This window comes from Myotis davidii, unplaced genomic scaffold, assembly GCF_000327345.1.
Source record: "Myotis davidii unplaced genomic scaffold, ASM32734v1 scaffold962, whole genome shotgun sequence".
NCBI lineage: Eukaryota > Metazoa > Chordata > Mammalia > Chiroptera > Vespertilionidae > Myotis > Myotis davidii.
In genome coordinates, this window is record NW_006295559.1 from 5,186,668 (window position 1) to 5,203,350 (window position 16,683).

General features: G+C 39.1%; 1 protein-coding gene across 1 annotated transcript in view; it reads right to left on the minus strand.

Moving 5' to 3' along the window:
* Positions 1-3,195: 3,195 nt before the first annotated feature.
* PIK3R4 (phosphoinositide-3-kinase regulatory subunit 4) overlaps positions 3,196-16,683 on the minus strand; it is a 50,085-nt gene continuing 36,597 nt past the window's right edge. Inside the window, exons 11-18 of the mRNA XM_015568068.1 lie at positions 16,474-16,639; positions 14,639-14,803; positions 11,062-11,273; positions 9,257-9,388; positions 6,160-6,260; positions 5,567-5,655; positions 4,560-4,668; positions 3,196-3,769 (exon numbers count right to left, since the gene is read on the minus strand). Of these exons, the coding sequence (XP_015423554.1) occupies positions 3,599-3,769; positions 4,560-4,668; positions 5,567-5,655; positions 6,160-6,260; positions 9,257-9,388; positions 11,062-11,273; positions 14,639-14,803; positions 16,474-16,639 (1,145 nt within the window). The 3' untranslated portion in view covers positions 3,196-3,598. The remainder of the gene's footprint in view (positions 3,770-4,559; positions 4,669-5,566; positions 5,656-6,159; positions 6,261-9,256; positions 9,389-11,061; positions 11,274-14,638; positions 14,804-16,473; positions 16,640-16,683) is intronic.

Here is a 16,683-nt window from a genome sequence, read left to right on the forward strand (position 1 = left end):
CTATTATTGTATTACTATCAATTTATATTGAATCAATGTCCTTTATGGCTGTTAATATTTATTATATTTACCTAAGTATTATTGAATGTGTAAATATTTACAAATGATAGATTTACAAGACTGACCATTTTATCATTATGTAATGCCTTTCTTGATCTGTTTTAACAATGTGTTTTAAAATCTATTTTGTCTGATATGAGTATTGCTAACTTAGCTTTCTTTTCATTTCTATTTGCATGGAATATATTTTTTGCCACCCCTTCACTTTCAGGCTGTATGTGTCTTTCGAACTATAGTCAGTCTCTTGTAGGCACAATATAAATAGGTCTTATTATGCATTCAGCCACCCTATATCTTTGGATTGGAGCAATTATACCATTTACACTTAAATTATTAAATATTTACTTATTACCATTTTGTAGTTCCCCTCCTTTCTTCTTCTTTTGGTTTCTTCCCTTGTGGTTTGCTGGTGTTATTTACTGTTACGTTGGAGTTCCTTTCTCTTCGTTTTCTGTGTACCTTTGTAGGTTTTTGGTTTGTCACTACCATTAAGTTCATATATGTCCATACATATAGTAGTGTATTTTAAGCTGATAGCACTTAAAGTTTGAATGCATTCTAAAAATGCCCTCGTTTTTGCCGTCATGGTTTATATCTGTTTTGTGTCCCCTAACTACACATTATAGTTGATTTTCTTGTCTTTTAACCTTCTTAATAATTTATTGCCTTTACTATATATTTGCTTTAATTATGCAATTTCTCTTTCATATATTTTTTATTTCTGGTTATGGACTTTATTTTTCTACTTAAAAAAGACCCTTTTGTATTTCTTATAAAGCCAGTGAGGAACTCCTTTAGTTTTTACTTACCTGGGAAACTTTCTCTCTTCTTCATTTCTGAATAACAACCTTTCCAGGTTGTAGGTTCCTTCCTTTTAGCATTTTGAATATTTGTATATACTGTCACTCTCTTCTGGCATATAAAGTTTCTGCTAAGAAATCAGCTAATAAATAGCCTTATGGGATTTCCTTTGTATATGACAATGTTTTGGTGTGGTTCTCTTTGGATTCCTTTTGTTTGTAACTCTCTGTGCTTACTGGACCTGGAAATCTGTTTCCTTGCCCAGGTTAGAGAAGTTCCCCCCTCCCCACCCCCGCCTCTTCTTCTGGGATACCCTGCAATACATAAATGTGAGTATGTCTGATATTATCTGAGATGTCCCTTAAACTATCCTCATTTTTAAAATTTATTTTTTCTTTTTGCTCTTCTGATTGGATGATTTCCACTGTGACCTTTAGGTCACTAATCTGTTCAATGTTATTTAATCTGCCTTTGATTTTCTCTAGTGTATTTTTCATTTCGGCTATTATAGCCTTCAGGTATGATTGGTTCTTTCTCCCCACCTCCCACAAGATCTGATTATTGTGTTTTCTCTTTGTTGAAGTTCCTCCTAATTTTGATGAGCATCCTTATCATTGTTACTTTGAATTCTTTATCAGGAAAAATTACTTACCTCTGTTGCATGAGGATTTTTACCTGGGGTTTTTCTTGTTCCTTCATTTGAAATATATTCTATCTTTTCATTTTGTTTGATTTTCTGTGTTTGTTACTATGAATTAGACAAAACAGCTCTCTTCACCTGGTATTGAAGGAGTGGCCTTGGGTAGAAACAACCTCTGTCTAGAATGCGTGTGCTGGGTGATTTTGGCAGGCTGGCTGGAGCTGTGGTGTCCTGGGTGCTGTCTAAGGAGGCCCAGGGTGTGGGCTGACCAAGGATGTAGCAGACATTTGCAGAGGCGGTCTGAGTGCAAGGCCCTGGGCGGCCACTGGCCAGAGCTGCAGCAGGTGCTGGCAGAGTGGACTGGGCAGCTGTGGAGGCATTACAAGTCAGCTAGAGTGCTTGGACGTAGCTCCCTCCCATGCTACTAGGTATAGGGGGATTGTAAACAAAGGCATTCACCGGTACCTCCGATTCCACAACGTTCCCACAGTTCCCCATCTGTTCAGGAAGCACCTTGGGGTAAGTAAATGGATTTCTTTCATATTATAGTCTTGGTACCCTTTAAATCAGTTTTACGCCCCCCCATATATATATGTGTGTGTGTGTGTGTGTGTGTATGTATATACACACACACTCTGAGTGGCCAGATTATTATGACCACCCCATCAGTACTTCATTGACACTTCCAAAATTACTGAATATTGAAAACTTCCTAAGCAAATACTCTCAAGGTTTTATTATTTGCATAACTAATTCACTTCATTGTACTGATGGGGTGGTCATAATAATCTGGCCACTCAGTGTGTGTGTGTATATATATATATATATACACACACAGTTATTATCTCTCCCTGAAAGTCACCCTGTTGGGGTAGGGTTCCCGTATCTCTGTCTTTCCTACCTTCTCTATGTTGTCCCTCTTTCATTTGTTGTGAAGAAGCTGTTCAGTTGGCCTTCAGATGTTCTTCAGGAGGAACTGCTCTATATGCAGGTGAGTTTGGGGTATTTCTAGGCCACCATCTTGTACCCCTCTTCATCCTGACCTTCTGAATGGCAGGATTTTCTCATCATTTTGTTGTTTACACCTGTCTAAACACTAAGTGTATTGAATCCTGAACCCAGACACATTCATTGAAAACTGTCATGTACCAAATTATATAATTATAGCAATTTAAATTTTTGGAAGATTTCTTAAACAAATAGTATTTTCCCCAGACTCAGATTATCTATTCAACTTTGCCGTTTGCGAGACTCATGTGATTAATTCAAAACTTAAATATTTTGAACACTATAAACCCTTCTGCAAGTGGATAATAATTAAATGTGGAGAGAGTATCAGGTATGTGTAGGAACAATAATCAACAGCCCGAAGGGTATATTTTAGTGGGAAAGGCTAAGTTTGGCCTTTTAAAGATAAATTTATAGTAGAGCCTATAAAAAACCAGTAATGATGGCTAAGAGACACATTTTTCTAGAGCTGATACACAGAAGATCAATTCTACAGTATTAAATAACTAATACAGTAGACTATAAAACACACAGGAAGAAAGATTAGAGCAAAGTCCAGAGATTTCAGTGGAAGGCCTAGTTCTGCCACTGATTCTTTGTGACACCAAGTCCATTTCTTCAGAACAAATGTTGCTAGAGAGTGTATTCTTCTAAGGTTTACCATTAAAAGCACCATCAAAAATAAATGAAAATGCTTAAGATGCTTGAATACATTTTATTGGCTGCTTTAATAGCATTTTTAATAGCAAAAATGTGTTTACATTATAATAGCTTACAACCATCTTTTTTCAATATAAATTACACTGAGGTCGTGTAAGTCTTAGCATTTTAGATTCCTCACCTCTGTGACATACAATAAAACGTCCCAGATACTATCTGGCTGATTCTCACAGAGGTATGCACAAATGTACTGGTCAAGTACAACTTCTTTAACCACCTTGGGTGGGAATTATTTTTTCATGAAACATTAATGCAATATAGACATGATTTTGAAAATTAAGCAAAGGAATTGATTCTCACTTTTCTCTAAATACAACTTTTCTCTTAAGCTACAATATATTTATACAAATTATACAAACGACTAAGTTTTCATTTCCATACCTTAACAATCCCATCTCTAGAAGCAGTTACAATGAAGCCCTGTGTTGTCTGGAACGTGGCAACATCTGTGATGATATCATGATGTCCCACAGGCAGAGACTCTGGGCCCCTCCGAGGGGTGTCATCACTAGGTCCTACCTTCTGCTTATTCTGAATTTCCTGTTTCATGATTAAAAGTCAAGGAGAAAGCCAGAAGTTAAAAGCCTATCCACATTCTACCTTTTGTAAGTGTTCTTGCTTTTGGGATATGTGTTGAAGCTAATGTCTCTTATGAAGTAGCCATGCTTTCACAAATACATGGAGGGAAAGGAGTAAAAAGAGTCCAACATGACATTCTAGGTTTCCAATCAGACTCCATGAGGAGCCACTTACAAATATGAAAAAATTATAAAAAAGCTAATCTGTGCATATTATCTTTTCTCAAAATCAAAAGGGAAAGCATATAATTAAGAGGTATAAATGACCAGAATAGGGAAGTAAAAACACATCAGATGTTCTGCATTTCTAAAGCTCACTATTACTGATCATGAAGGAAGCACACTTTCATTTATTGGGCCTTACTGAGGCCCTTTCAGGTATTTATCTCATTTGAAGATTTTGTCTAAATCAAGAACACAAGCTTTAGAGTCCCAACATTTAGGTCTGAATCTCACCTTTGCTGCTTATTTACTAGCTGGATGATCTTAAGGAAAATAGTAAGACAAATTGATAAGGAAGTACCTTTAAGGAATGAGCAAGTTATAAAGTGCTTACTTCAAGTTGTATACTTATATATGCACTTTTGAAATGTTTACTTTCTCTTTGCTTTTCTGTATTTTAAAAATTAACATTTCTTAAACTTGGAGAAATACTGCCACACTCGGCCAAAGCCATTTACTTTAATCAATGCAATGTTTATGAAAAGCATTTTTATACCTACAAAAGTTGAAGGAAAAGAGACTGCTTGTACCTGGACGACTTCGGTGCCTTCAATTATTTTCCTGTAGTAGGACACTGATGGAGAACTAGTACTTCCTGCAACAACATAGGACCTCTCTGGGTAAGCCAAGTCCCAAAACCTAGGGAAAAGGAAACGAATGGTGATAATCTTTGAAGGAGAAGGGGAGGAACTAATATTGGCTTAGATTTATCAACTTACTTTCTTTTGCATTAGGAAAGGAGATTTTTCTAGAACTGTATAAAATTAGTTACAAATGAAGTATAGCTAACCTTGCAAGATGTGGATGACTTTAAACAATACTGTAGTGCTAAAATCCTATGTAATAAAAGGCTAATATGCAAATAGACCAAACGGCAGAACAACCAGTCGCTACAACATGCGCTGACCACCAGGGGGCATGTGTGGAACATGGTGGGCACTGGCCGTGGCAGGATGGTGGAGGTGAGTGGGGGCACCAGACCAAGGCGGGTCATCGGGGCGAGCCTCTCGTGGTTACTGAAAATTCTCTGCTCTTGTGCACTGCGGTCCCGCCCGGTGCTCGCACCCACTGCCAGTGCTGTCCCCGTAATAACCGCTTGTACCTGCTGCTGGTGCCCAATGCCGGTCCCAATCACTTGCTGCCATCAGCAGGTGCTAGCAGCAGCTGCCAGCCCTGATTGTCCCTGAGGGCTTCTCCACTTCCCCACGTTCCTGAAGGGAGACTGGGTCAGCAGCCACTTGCACCCCCTGATGGTGCCGGCCCCAATTGCTCTGCGCCATTAGCGGGTGCAAGCGGGGCTGGTAGTGGGTTGCCAGTAGACGGGAACACGGGCCACGGCAGGAAGATGGGCTGAGACCCACCCTTGTGCCTACTGCAGCCTCACGATCCACAGTTCCTTTCAACGTGCACAAATTCATGCACTGGGCCCCTAGTATATAATAAACCACACCCCAGTGTTAACTTTAGTATCCATCTGTATTTTATGAACCTTCCCCTTTTAACTGTTGCATAAAGTGTTCTTTATCAGATACTATACCTTATTTTCATGTCTGAACCAGCTGTCAGCAGAATAGGATTTCCATCTGCAGGACTACAGTAGATACCATGAACACTGTGAGGAGAAGGCTTAAAGGAAATAAATAAGTCAACTGTCAGGCTTTAAGAGACTGATTATGTTATGTCTTGTACATTTCTTTCTTTGGGACTTTAAAATGATTTGGCTTTGTATCATCCTAAATAAAGAGGCAAAGACTGTTTGTTCAGCTTCCTAAAATTTTCTATTTTGAATCAACAGGAGAGAAAAAAATCTTCCCTACCTTTCTTGGCAACATGGAAACAAAAGTGTATATGAGGGTCATGTTCCATTTTTTAAATGATCTAAACATCAATCTTGGCTTTTCCTATTTACCCCAGTTTTGTACTTGGGGTTCTAAAGAGATATCACAAACTTTATGGAGCTAGTAACCAAAACTCCCAACGAAACAGACACTAGTCAGCCCAAGGAAATGAAAAGCACCCACACAGCAATGGCCACCTAATACTTAAAACATAACCCAGAAGCCCAACAGATCATTTTTGGTAAAATGTCTGCAATTGTATTGGCCTTTATGGTAAAAACTGGAGTCAAACCTGTAACTCAGAAAGTGGTGGTGCACTACTGGCCCAGAGAGTGAATCTTCTGTCGCCTGTCTCCATGTCCCACATCGACACTTCATTGTTGCCCTGAACGGCTAAGGGAAACAAAGGCCAGCACCATTACTCAGGTAAGAACTCAGCACTCACATCTAGGTAGATAATCGAATTTAACCTGTACCCATTTCCATTTTTTCCCATCCTACAAAAAATGCTCACTAGCACTTTTAAATACCATTGTGACCCTGTCACACTAGAGTGCAAAGAGATGTTTTTAATAGCCTACCAGTACATATTTACTGAAGTCCAACAAAGTGGGGTGGAAAGTCAAATCATAGATTTGTCAGTCTGGAAGTAGAGAAAAAAAATATAGAGAACTACAAAGTTCCACCTGAACTCAAGAAAGGAAAAGACCACATCCAGGGGTAAGAATCTAGGCTGCCTCGTGGAGATGTCTACACCGGGACTGAAAGGACAAGGAAAGCTGGACAGATATAGGTGGCCTACAGGTCAATCATTTCAGGCAGAAAAAATGGAATGAGGAAAAACACAATTGGTCTGAGTGAAGCTCATTTGTGATAGGAGTGGGAGATGACAGTAGAAAGAGGAAAAGGTGAAGAAAGATTACAAAAAAGAAAACTGCAGGCCTGAGAGATATTTATCCTTCCAGGTTTTTGAGCAGGGGGAATAATAATACCCAGCCATCATATTAATTGAACCAACAATATTTACTGTGAGCTAGTCACTGTCTAGGCACGGATAAAAAGAAGGCAAACAATTTCAAATCATTCCCTGCTTCACAGCACCCTCATGCTAGTGGTGACAACAAACCACAAACATGCAAAGGCCCTGAGCAGGAAGGTGCTTTAATTCAAGGAAAGAACCAGGAAGCCAGTGTAGCTGAAGCAGACCGAGCATGGGAGATCGGTAGAAATGTGCAGTAGTCTGGTCACTTTCCACTCGCAGGTTGACCCACACGAACCACCAACAGGCTCCTGTGATTGCTGGCTTCTAGATGATTTGGGCCTGTGGTAAGGTCAATGGCACCTCAAAATAACCAGGTCCTAGTCCCAAGCCTATAGATGTTACTTTATATGGAAAAGTGACTCTACCGATGTGATTAGGACCTTGAGACAGGGATGGGTGGTTATCCTGGATTGTCCAGGTGAGCCCTAAATGCACACACAAGTGTCCTTATAAGAGGGAGGCAGATGGCACTAGCTTTGAGGATGGAAGGAGTCACAAGCCAAGGCATGTAGCTTTAAAAGCAGAAAAAGGCAAGGAAATGGATCCTTCCCTAGAGACTCCACAGGAAATGTGGCCCTACTACCACCTTGATTTTGGTTCAGCAAAACTCATTTCAAATTTCTGGGCTCCAAGACTGTTAGAGAATAAACATTGTTTTAAGCTACCAAGTTAGTGGTAATTTCCTACAGTACTCGTAGGACACTAATGCACACCTACACGGCCCCAGTAAGAGATCAAGGGATGGATGAAAGTCAAGTCAGTCACCTCAGGCTGGTTGTATCCCTCCCCTCAAATCAATACTCCTCTCAAGGGGGCCTTTTCTATTCAACTTCCTTCCAGTAACCATTCCCTTCCACCTTCCACTGCTAATCTGCTGGTACCAGCCCTGTTTTATTGCATGTTCTTTTAAAATGCCTCTATTCCCACACCTTTACATACAGTTCCTTTGGAAATAAATCCTCCTACCTTGGGCATGCCATCTGTTTCCTGTTGGAACCCTGACTGATAAAGGTCAGAGAGGCAAATCTCATAAAGCCGCAGGGAGGAGTTTGGCTGTTAGGATGAGAAGCCACTGGACGGTACTGAGCAGAAGAAAGGACAGCCTTAAGAGGTAAGGATAAAAGCAGGGAGTTACCAGGATACTGATGCACAGGGACAAGAGATTATGGTGGTTTAGACTCGGGAGAGAGTGCTGGAGACAGTAAAAAGGGGTCAGATTCTGAATATCTTTTAAGATAGAACAGATATGATTGGCTCATGGACTGAAGTGGCTAAAGGAAGAAGAATCAAGCACAACACAAGGCTTCTTTCTGAGCAGTGGGCATAAAAGAGCTGCCGTTTACTGAAGGAACACTGTAGGAAGAGCAGGCTGTCTCTGAGTTAGAGGAAGTGGTGAGGAACCTGGTAGAGAGGAAACAAGTGTTCAGTTTGGACATGTCAAGTTTAAATTAAGATGGCTATTCAACCTCTTAAGGGAGATTTTAAATAGACAAATATAAAAATTTGAATAGATTTGGTATTTAAATATTGCATAAGATCACAGAAGGAAACCAGTGTAGAAAGAGAAGCGGTTGAGACCAAAGACTAGAGCCCTGAGGCAGGCGACAATTTAAAAGTCAGAAGATGAGGGGGAACCAGCAAATCAACGAATAGGCGAACCAAGAGAGAGATGTCCTTGGAATCAGGTGGGTGAGTATTATAGAAAGAGGAAACAATCCACTGACCAAATGATAAGTCCAGTAAGAGGCGGGAGGAGTGATGGCCACTGAATTTGGCAGCATGGTGGCTGACAGCAGCAGCGTATGAGATTGACTGTACGTATGAGAAGGGACCAGAAAAAGCCTAGATTCAAGAGGACCAATGAGGAAGCATTAGAATAACAAGACCTATATTTATCAAGCACTATTTCTGCCCCAGGCTATATGTTTTATATGTGTTATCTCAAATTCTTACAATTCTGCTAGGTAAATTTTCAACCATATTTTACAGATGAGGAAAGTGAGTTTCAAAGACCTGCCCAAGTATTCATACAAGAAAATGTGAATGCTCAATGAGGGGAGGGTAGAAAAGAAAGCTTGTAAGAAGCACAGTAGAAACAGATCAATAACAAATGAAAACAAGGATGAATCAAGATTTCTAGGAAGATGGTGGCAGCTTTAACAAAACTAAGAGATATAAGAGAAAGAAAACAAAGGAAGGGGAAACAGCTTAAACAATAAGTATGAGTGGTAGTGAGATATCAATGGTGGGAACTTCAAAACAGAACAAAATCAAGTATTCTGTTCATACGTAAAAAACTCAAGTAAGAACATGAATCTTGGCAGCACTAAGAAAACCTCCAATGTACCTGCAATCACCCAGGACTGATGACGGGGGTGCATTGAGAGGCGTCTGATCCGGGCCCTGGAAGGATGGCAGTGACTGGAAATTGGCAACTGGAACCTCATGTCCCAACAAGCCATGGTACCACTGCTTGTACCTTAAAGGAAAAAAAACAACAACAAAAAAGCCCCAAAGATTACCATCTAATGATTAAAGCATATCAGGCTACATTTATACAAATGGTAAACAGCATTAATGTTGTATGAATTATTTTAAAACTTAGTCACTGAGAAAAAGACTGTTGTCATGAAGCTGTCTCTCAGTTTCAAACCACCTTTAAATAACAAAGATAAAAGTGTTTATCACAATACTACTACAGAAGTGTCTAACAAATGTAAATTGAAATGAATAATTCATTAATTACTGACACTGTCATTAATGGCCAAAGGCACACAAAACCCAGAAAATCTAGAGGAACCAAATTGAATTTGATACTCAAAATGTTCAGAAGCCTTAAATAACCAGAGATGTTTTACTATCATTCGATGATCATCTTACCAATCCATAGTGGCAAGCAGCTTTGTAGCTATCCCAGATTTCAATAATTTCCATGTGCCCTTTTCCACAAAACATTCTGGAGACAGTATGGGTGTCTAATGATAGCAGAAACTGGCATATGCTCCTGCACATCTGCCCACAACAAATCCCACAGACAATGCCGCCCACCCCAAAAGAACGTCTACCCTAACACTCAGCAGCTGATTTTGACAGAGGCACTGAACACATCATTAGATAGATCTTCAATTCCACAGGAGAGACTGGGGGGTGGGAAAAGACAAAAGGAACAGCGGGGTCCTTTTGTTTGTCACCCTGGCCCATACCAGGACAATGGCTCAAATGACCACAGGTAGTAATGGCTACCCCCTCAAAGCTGGCCTTGGTGCCTGAGAGAGAGCCACTGCCATTTGCTAATACACTAAGTATTGAATATCTATTCTTCTAGTCCTGGCATTACATCTTCCTGTACCTGTACATTTATTCACACAAAAGGCAAAAAATAATGCACTCCATATAAACTCTACAAATAGTAATAAAATGGCAGATGTTTCACAATCATAAATGCAAGTCAGGGAATCTAAAAACCAAAATTCAAACAGCAGATTATAATTCTTCTGAAAAAGTACCAAATGGGGAAAAGAAAAACGATGTAGTACCTTGTCAAAGAGCAGGTTCAAAGTTCTATGGAGGGGAAAAATGTGAAACTATAATATGGCAAAGAAGCAAGATCACATGGTACATCTCCAGCCTTCGAGGAAAAGGAGGCAGAAGGAATAATAAGGCAAGAAATCATTCAGCTCTTCTCCTGCACCAGGCACAGTAATAGATACTTTCACCTCATTAATAAATCCTCAAAGCAGCCCCCAAAAGGATTAGCCCCTTAAAGGACACTGAGACTTAGAGGAGTTAAGTAGTTTGCCTGAGGTTATTGGAATTTAAGAGTCTGCCTAAAATGAAATGCTCTCATTCATAAACCAAGCCTGCTGCTTCCCTGGCAGAATAAGAGAATGTCAGCCAATCTGATCTCTATAATGATTATAAAGAGGCTCATTTAAGAACAAAGAGAAAAAGGAAATTGTCTTATGCATTCAGATACATAATTTCACTCTTTCTAATCTGTTTTTTAATGAATAAAAAGTAAATTGCAAGTGCTTATAACATAATAATTATGAAAAGAAAAGATGGGAACAAAAGAGAAAAAGCTTTTACAAGGAGGCAATCCAGACATCAGTGGCATTCAAACCTCAGTCAAGGGTTTGAGAGTGAGCTTACCAATGCAAAGCCAGCACTGGTGGATGTCCACAGCAAAGGAAGTTATGAGGCCTGACTTCAGATCGTGCTTTAACGTCCACGCGTTGCTTGAAGACCTGAGGTCCCAGCCAACCAGAGAGCCATTCACAGTGGCATAGGCCAGAACGGACTGCGCCCCAGAGTTGAAGTGATGCATATCCACAACACAGCCATCCTCCTTGGGGTCTAGAATCCTAAAGAAATACACAAAACAAAAGGCCATACCTTTTCCAGTCTGAAAACATAGTACCAGTCTTCATTAAGATGAATTTATATTTTAATCATGGTCAAGACATGAAAACTGTGACCTATTAGAACAATGATAGCTGAGGCATTTTTAAAAATTATTTTAGACTTACAGAAAAGATCCAAAAACAGTACACAGAATTCCTGTATATCCTTCACCCAGCTTCCCCTATGTCAATACCTTACACAAAATTATAGAACTTTTATCAAAACTAAGAAATTAACATTGGTATAATACTAGTAAAGTGCCAAATATATTAGGGGTTCATCAGTTTTTCTAATAGTGTCTTTCAACTGTTCCAGGAGCCAACCCAAAATACCATATGGAATTTAAATGTCATTTCTCCTCAGTATTTCATTTTCTTTCATGACCTTTTGGAAGGCTACTAGTGGGTTATTTTATAGAATATCCTTCAATTTGGTTTACCTCATGTGTTCTCACAAATACACTAAGTTTATGCCTTATTGGGAAGGAGACCACAACAGTGACATGCCCTTCTCGGTGTATATTTAAGGGAGTACCTGCTACTCGTATGTATTATTGGTGATGTTAACCTTAATCATTTAGTTAAGGTGGTATCTTCCAGGATTTTCCACGGTACCTTGCTATTTTTCCATTTATAACTATAAGTAGAGGCCTGGTGCACAAATTTCTGCACCGGTGGGGTCCCTTGGCCTGGCAGGCGATTGGGGCTGATGGGGGCTGGCCAGCCAGGGAGGGACCGCAGGAGTGCTCCAGGGAGTGTCTGGCCCTCTCGCCCAGTCCCAATCGGCCAGACCCCAGCAGCAAGCTAACCTACCAGTCAGAGTGTCTGCCCCTTGGTGGTCAGTGCACGTCATAGCGACTGGTTGAGAGCAGTTGACCAAAAAGTCAGCCCATCAGTTGGATACTTAGCATATTAGGCTTTTATTATATAGGACTAGTCAATATTTAGGGGTAATGCCTGAGATGTTCTAATGGTGACTTTCTATTTCTTTCTTTCTGCATTTATAGATTAGAATTATTCTATACGAAAGAGTTGTCACTTCTATATTAATTTATTTGTTCACTTATATCAGTATGGACTCAAGGATATTTATATTATTATTTGAGTTATTACTCAATACTATTGTGATATTTTTTATTTAGATATAGTAAAATTCACTTTCTGTGATATACAGTTCTATGTGTAGCCATCCTATGCAAATATATATGCAAAACAATTTTTTAAATAATAAATTAATAGCCATTTATCTTCTACCACAGAACCATAGAGAATTTCACACCCCCAAAATTGTATTGTGCATTCTCTTTGTACTCAACCCAATCTCTTTTCCTCCTTATAATTCTGTTTTCCTAAATGCCATATAATTGGAAACATACAATATATAGCCTTTATGTCTGACTCCTTTCATTACAAAAAAGGATTTGAAGATTCATTGATGTTGTTGCATGAGTCAATAGTTTACTTTTGATTACTGATAATAAAAGTAATAAAATATTACTGAAACCTTTTTATTCCTTTTTATGTACTAGTCCATTGAATGGATATAACTGTGTGTTTTTTTAAGCTTAGGCATTTTTAACTACAAAGAATATCAAACTTACTGGCCAGCCTCCTTTATCAGTACATATGCTTTTGCACACACTAATTTAGTTTTCTCTCTTACATCGTGAGTCAGTCAGCAAACATTTTCTGTAAGGAGCCAGATAGTAAATATTTTAGGCTCTGCAAGTCACATACATCTGTACTACATGTCTTTATTTTGTTTTTTTTTACAACCCTTTAAAAATACAGAAATTATTCTTGGTTTATGGGCCATATTACAGGCTGTAGTTTGCCGACCAATCTGACTTAGATAAATAATTATATTCACAAACATTCTATTACAAACTATGTTCCCTCTAAAGCAATAATGAAAGTCCAAATGCCAAATAAAATGTGTAAAGGTGTCACAAATTCATGATAACAGTTGATCTGATTGAATGAAGCAAACAAAACAAAAAATAAAAATAAGAGGAGTCATGGAAAGGTTTCTTTGAAACACACTATTGTCAGGTACAGTGAAATCTAAATATCCTGGCACAACCTCCCAATCTAGGTAGTCAGTGTTTGTTTAGGGAAAAGACAGTGACATGCATACTGAAAAGCACTAAGAGCTGAGAGGGATTCATGCACAGACTGAGCATGTCAGTGTATGTGTCCTGCCAGCACAGTCACCACACAACACATTTTCCCAAAAGCTCTTTGTTACTTTACATGGAACTCAATAGGTATATTGCTGTACAGTCATCCCCTGCTGAAACCATTTTAAAGAAAACTGACCGATAACAGTTTTTTAGTTAAATGCCATATATAATATGTCCTAGACAAAAGCTGGCCAAATCTGTTTCATGAATGTGTCAAAAATAACACACTTTTAATACAAATAATAAGAACCTAAGTGATCCAACAAGCATCCTTTCTCTGCCTTAGCTACCTCAATGGGCATGACTTATTCTCCACTTAACTGTAAGCATCTGCTCATTCTGCTTTCTTCCCTATGGCCCACCACTTCTGGCGGCCCTGCCCTGCTTTGGCTGGCCAGCTTACACTTGGTCTCATCTCTTCCAGGCCTTTTTTCTTATTCCCCATAATATGGCACATTATCACACTGCATTGAAATCATCTGCTCATTGGTTTCTTCCTCCCATAGACTGTAGTTCCTTAGAGAGCAATAACTTATTTTGTCTTTGGAACCCTCAGTATGTAGCATACTGGTCAGTTGAAAAATTGCCCTCTGTTATCTTTAAATATCTTACTTGGCAAATATTTACTCTGTAGGCAATCACGATTTATAAGTAGTGAAGGAACTTCTTAAATAAAACCAGCCAGTATTTTGTTTTAAAATGATAAGCTAATCATCTGTAAAGCTACACTTCATGTTCCCATCAACTTCAGAGGTTTTAATACCAAGTGACAGATGACATTTGAGTTTTCTTTAATGAAGAATACTCATATTCTCAAAATCAGCTAGCCAGAGTTCTGCTTTTAGTAACTGAGAGATAAGATGTAACTGATAATTAGATTATTCAGATACATTCCAGACCAGAATGAGCCCAAAATTCAAAATTGCCCTTCTGATCTTTTGACAAGCTGGCAGAAAATAAAACATGCGACATAGTTTTCTAAAACTACACGTGATAAAGATTTGAGTTGGAAACATAACTGTATTTCACATGCTTAAAAATAGAAGTGCAATCCTCAGTTGATCCAAACTACATTGGACAGGGAGGGCTAAATTACCCTAGGGCTCTAAATGCAGTTAAAAAACCCCCACAAAAGATAGATACCTGCTTTGTAGAGGATGAATTTTAGGAGACTTAGGCAACTTAGAAGCCTCGATTCCAAGAAGCTGGACAGCACCATTATCAGACGCTATAGCCAAGTAGTGGGAACCCTGGCAGAAGGTGAGAGTCTTGACATGTCCTCCAATTCGGCTATATGTAAGAATAGATCTGCACACAAAAAAACACAAAACACTAGGATTGCATTTCTGAAAGGCCACAAGAGCATCATTATTGCTAATATTAAATAAATATCCATGACACTAACAAAAAAGTACTACTTTGAGGTCCATTACATCTCCTTGATCTCATAACAAAAACAAAAGTACTACTCAAAGGCACAAAATTGCCTTTTCTTCTGATAATTTCAAATGGCTATCCTGCCCTAGCTGGTTTGGCTCAGTGGATAGAGCGTCAGCCTGTGGACCAAAGGGTCCTGGGTTCAATTCCAGTCAAGGGCACATTCCTCGGTTGCAGGCTCTCCCGGCCCAGGCCCTAGTCAGGACTTGTGCAGGAGGCAATCAATCAATGTGTTTCTCTTACATTGATATTTATCTCTGTCCTTCCCTCTCTCTTCCACTCTCCCTAAAAACCAATGGAAAAATATCCTCGGATGTGGATTAAAAAAATAAAATAAAAAGGCTATCTTCACACACTTCTATCACAGAAACACTATTCATCCTTCTTTCCAATTGGAACTCCCATACTTGTGGTCCTGATGCTGATAAGAAAAGCACCAGAGATTCCCCACATCATTTTATGCACACAAGATTTGACTTTAATGTCTACCAGTTTTCTTTTCAGACCCAAATTAGACACAAAATATGAATATGGCAGAATTGATGGTAATGGGGAGCAGGGGGAAGGAATGAGGGTGGCAGAAAGACTGCATATTAAGGACATAACTATAGAGCAATACAAATCTAAAATACTTCTTATAATAATCACACTTATGAAAATCACATCATGTATATTTAAAGTTTTCAGTATTTCAAGCCATAAGCTATCTCTATTTTGACAATTAACAGTGAGGCAATGATAGTATGTGTTTCCTTGCATAGCCAGCCAGTCCATCATTTTTTTTAGTTTTCTCTTACTCACACTCCATCTAACCCATTGAGCAAATCAGATTGGTGCCACCACCAAAATATATTCAGAATCTGGTAATTTCCCATTATCTCCACCTCTTGCTTGAATTACTACTGTAAAGGCCTGTTTCTGTCCTGTTCCTTTTCAGTCTATTCTCAACAATCTAACTCAGATCACGTCTCTCCTCTGCTCGGAACCCTCCAAAGGTTCCCCATTCCCTCAGAGTAAAAGTCAAAGTCCTATACAACAGCCTATAAGGCCCTTTATACTCTGGCCCCTCTTGTTCCACTCTCTCATTCATTCTGCTCCAGGCACACAGACCTTCCTATTGGTCCTCAAACATGTCAAACATCTTTCTACCTCAGGGCCTTCGAAATCCCTGTTTCCTCTACCTAAAATGCTTCTCCCCCAGACATCCATATGTCTCTCTCCCTCATCTTTTTCATGTCTTTCCTCAAGTTATGTTTCTCTTTGTGAAGTATTCTCTGGCCAATTTATTTAAGATTCTACCCTACTGCATTCCCTATACCTTTTTCCTGCTATCATTTCCTCCATAACATTTTTTACCAACTAACATACTGTATGTTTTACTTACTGCTTATCGTCTATCCGCTCCCACAGAAAAGGTACTTTTGTCCATTTATCATTGCTGTATCCCTGGCACTAAGACAATGCCTATCACGCATAGTGTAAGCAATCAATCAATATGTTAACTGAATGAATGAATGGACTCTCCCCCAAGCATATTTTACCTGGTGGTAGTGGTCTTCCCCTCCATCTTTTGACTGTTCCAGATTTTTACTGTACCATCATTTGAACATGTTGCAAAAAGTGAGTGTTCATCAGAGACTCTAATTCGATTCACAGCAGATTTATGTTCATGAAGATGTGCAACTAGTAGCCCTTTAGGACGCCACCCTGAGGAAAAGCAAATGAAACGTTTATAAATACAATCTTTCCCT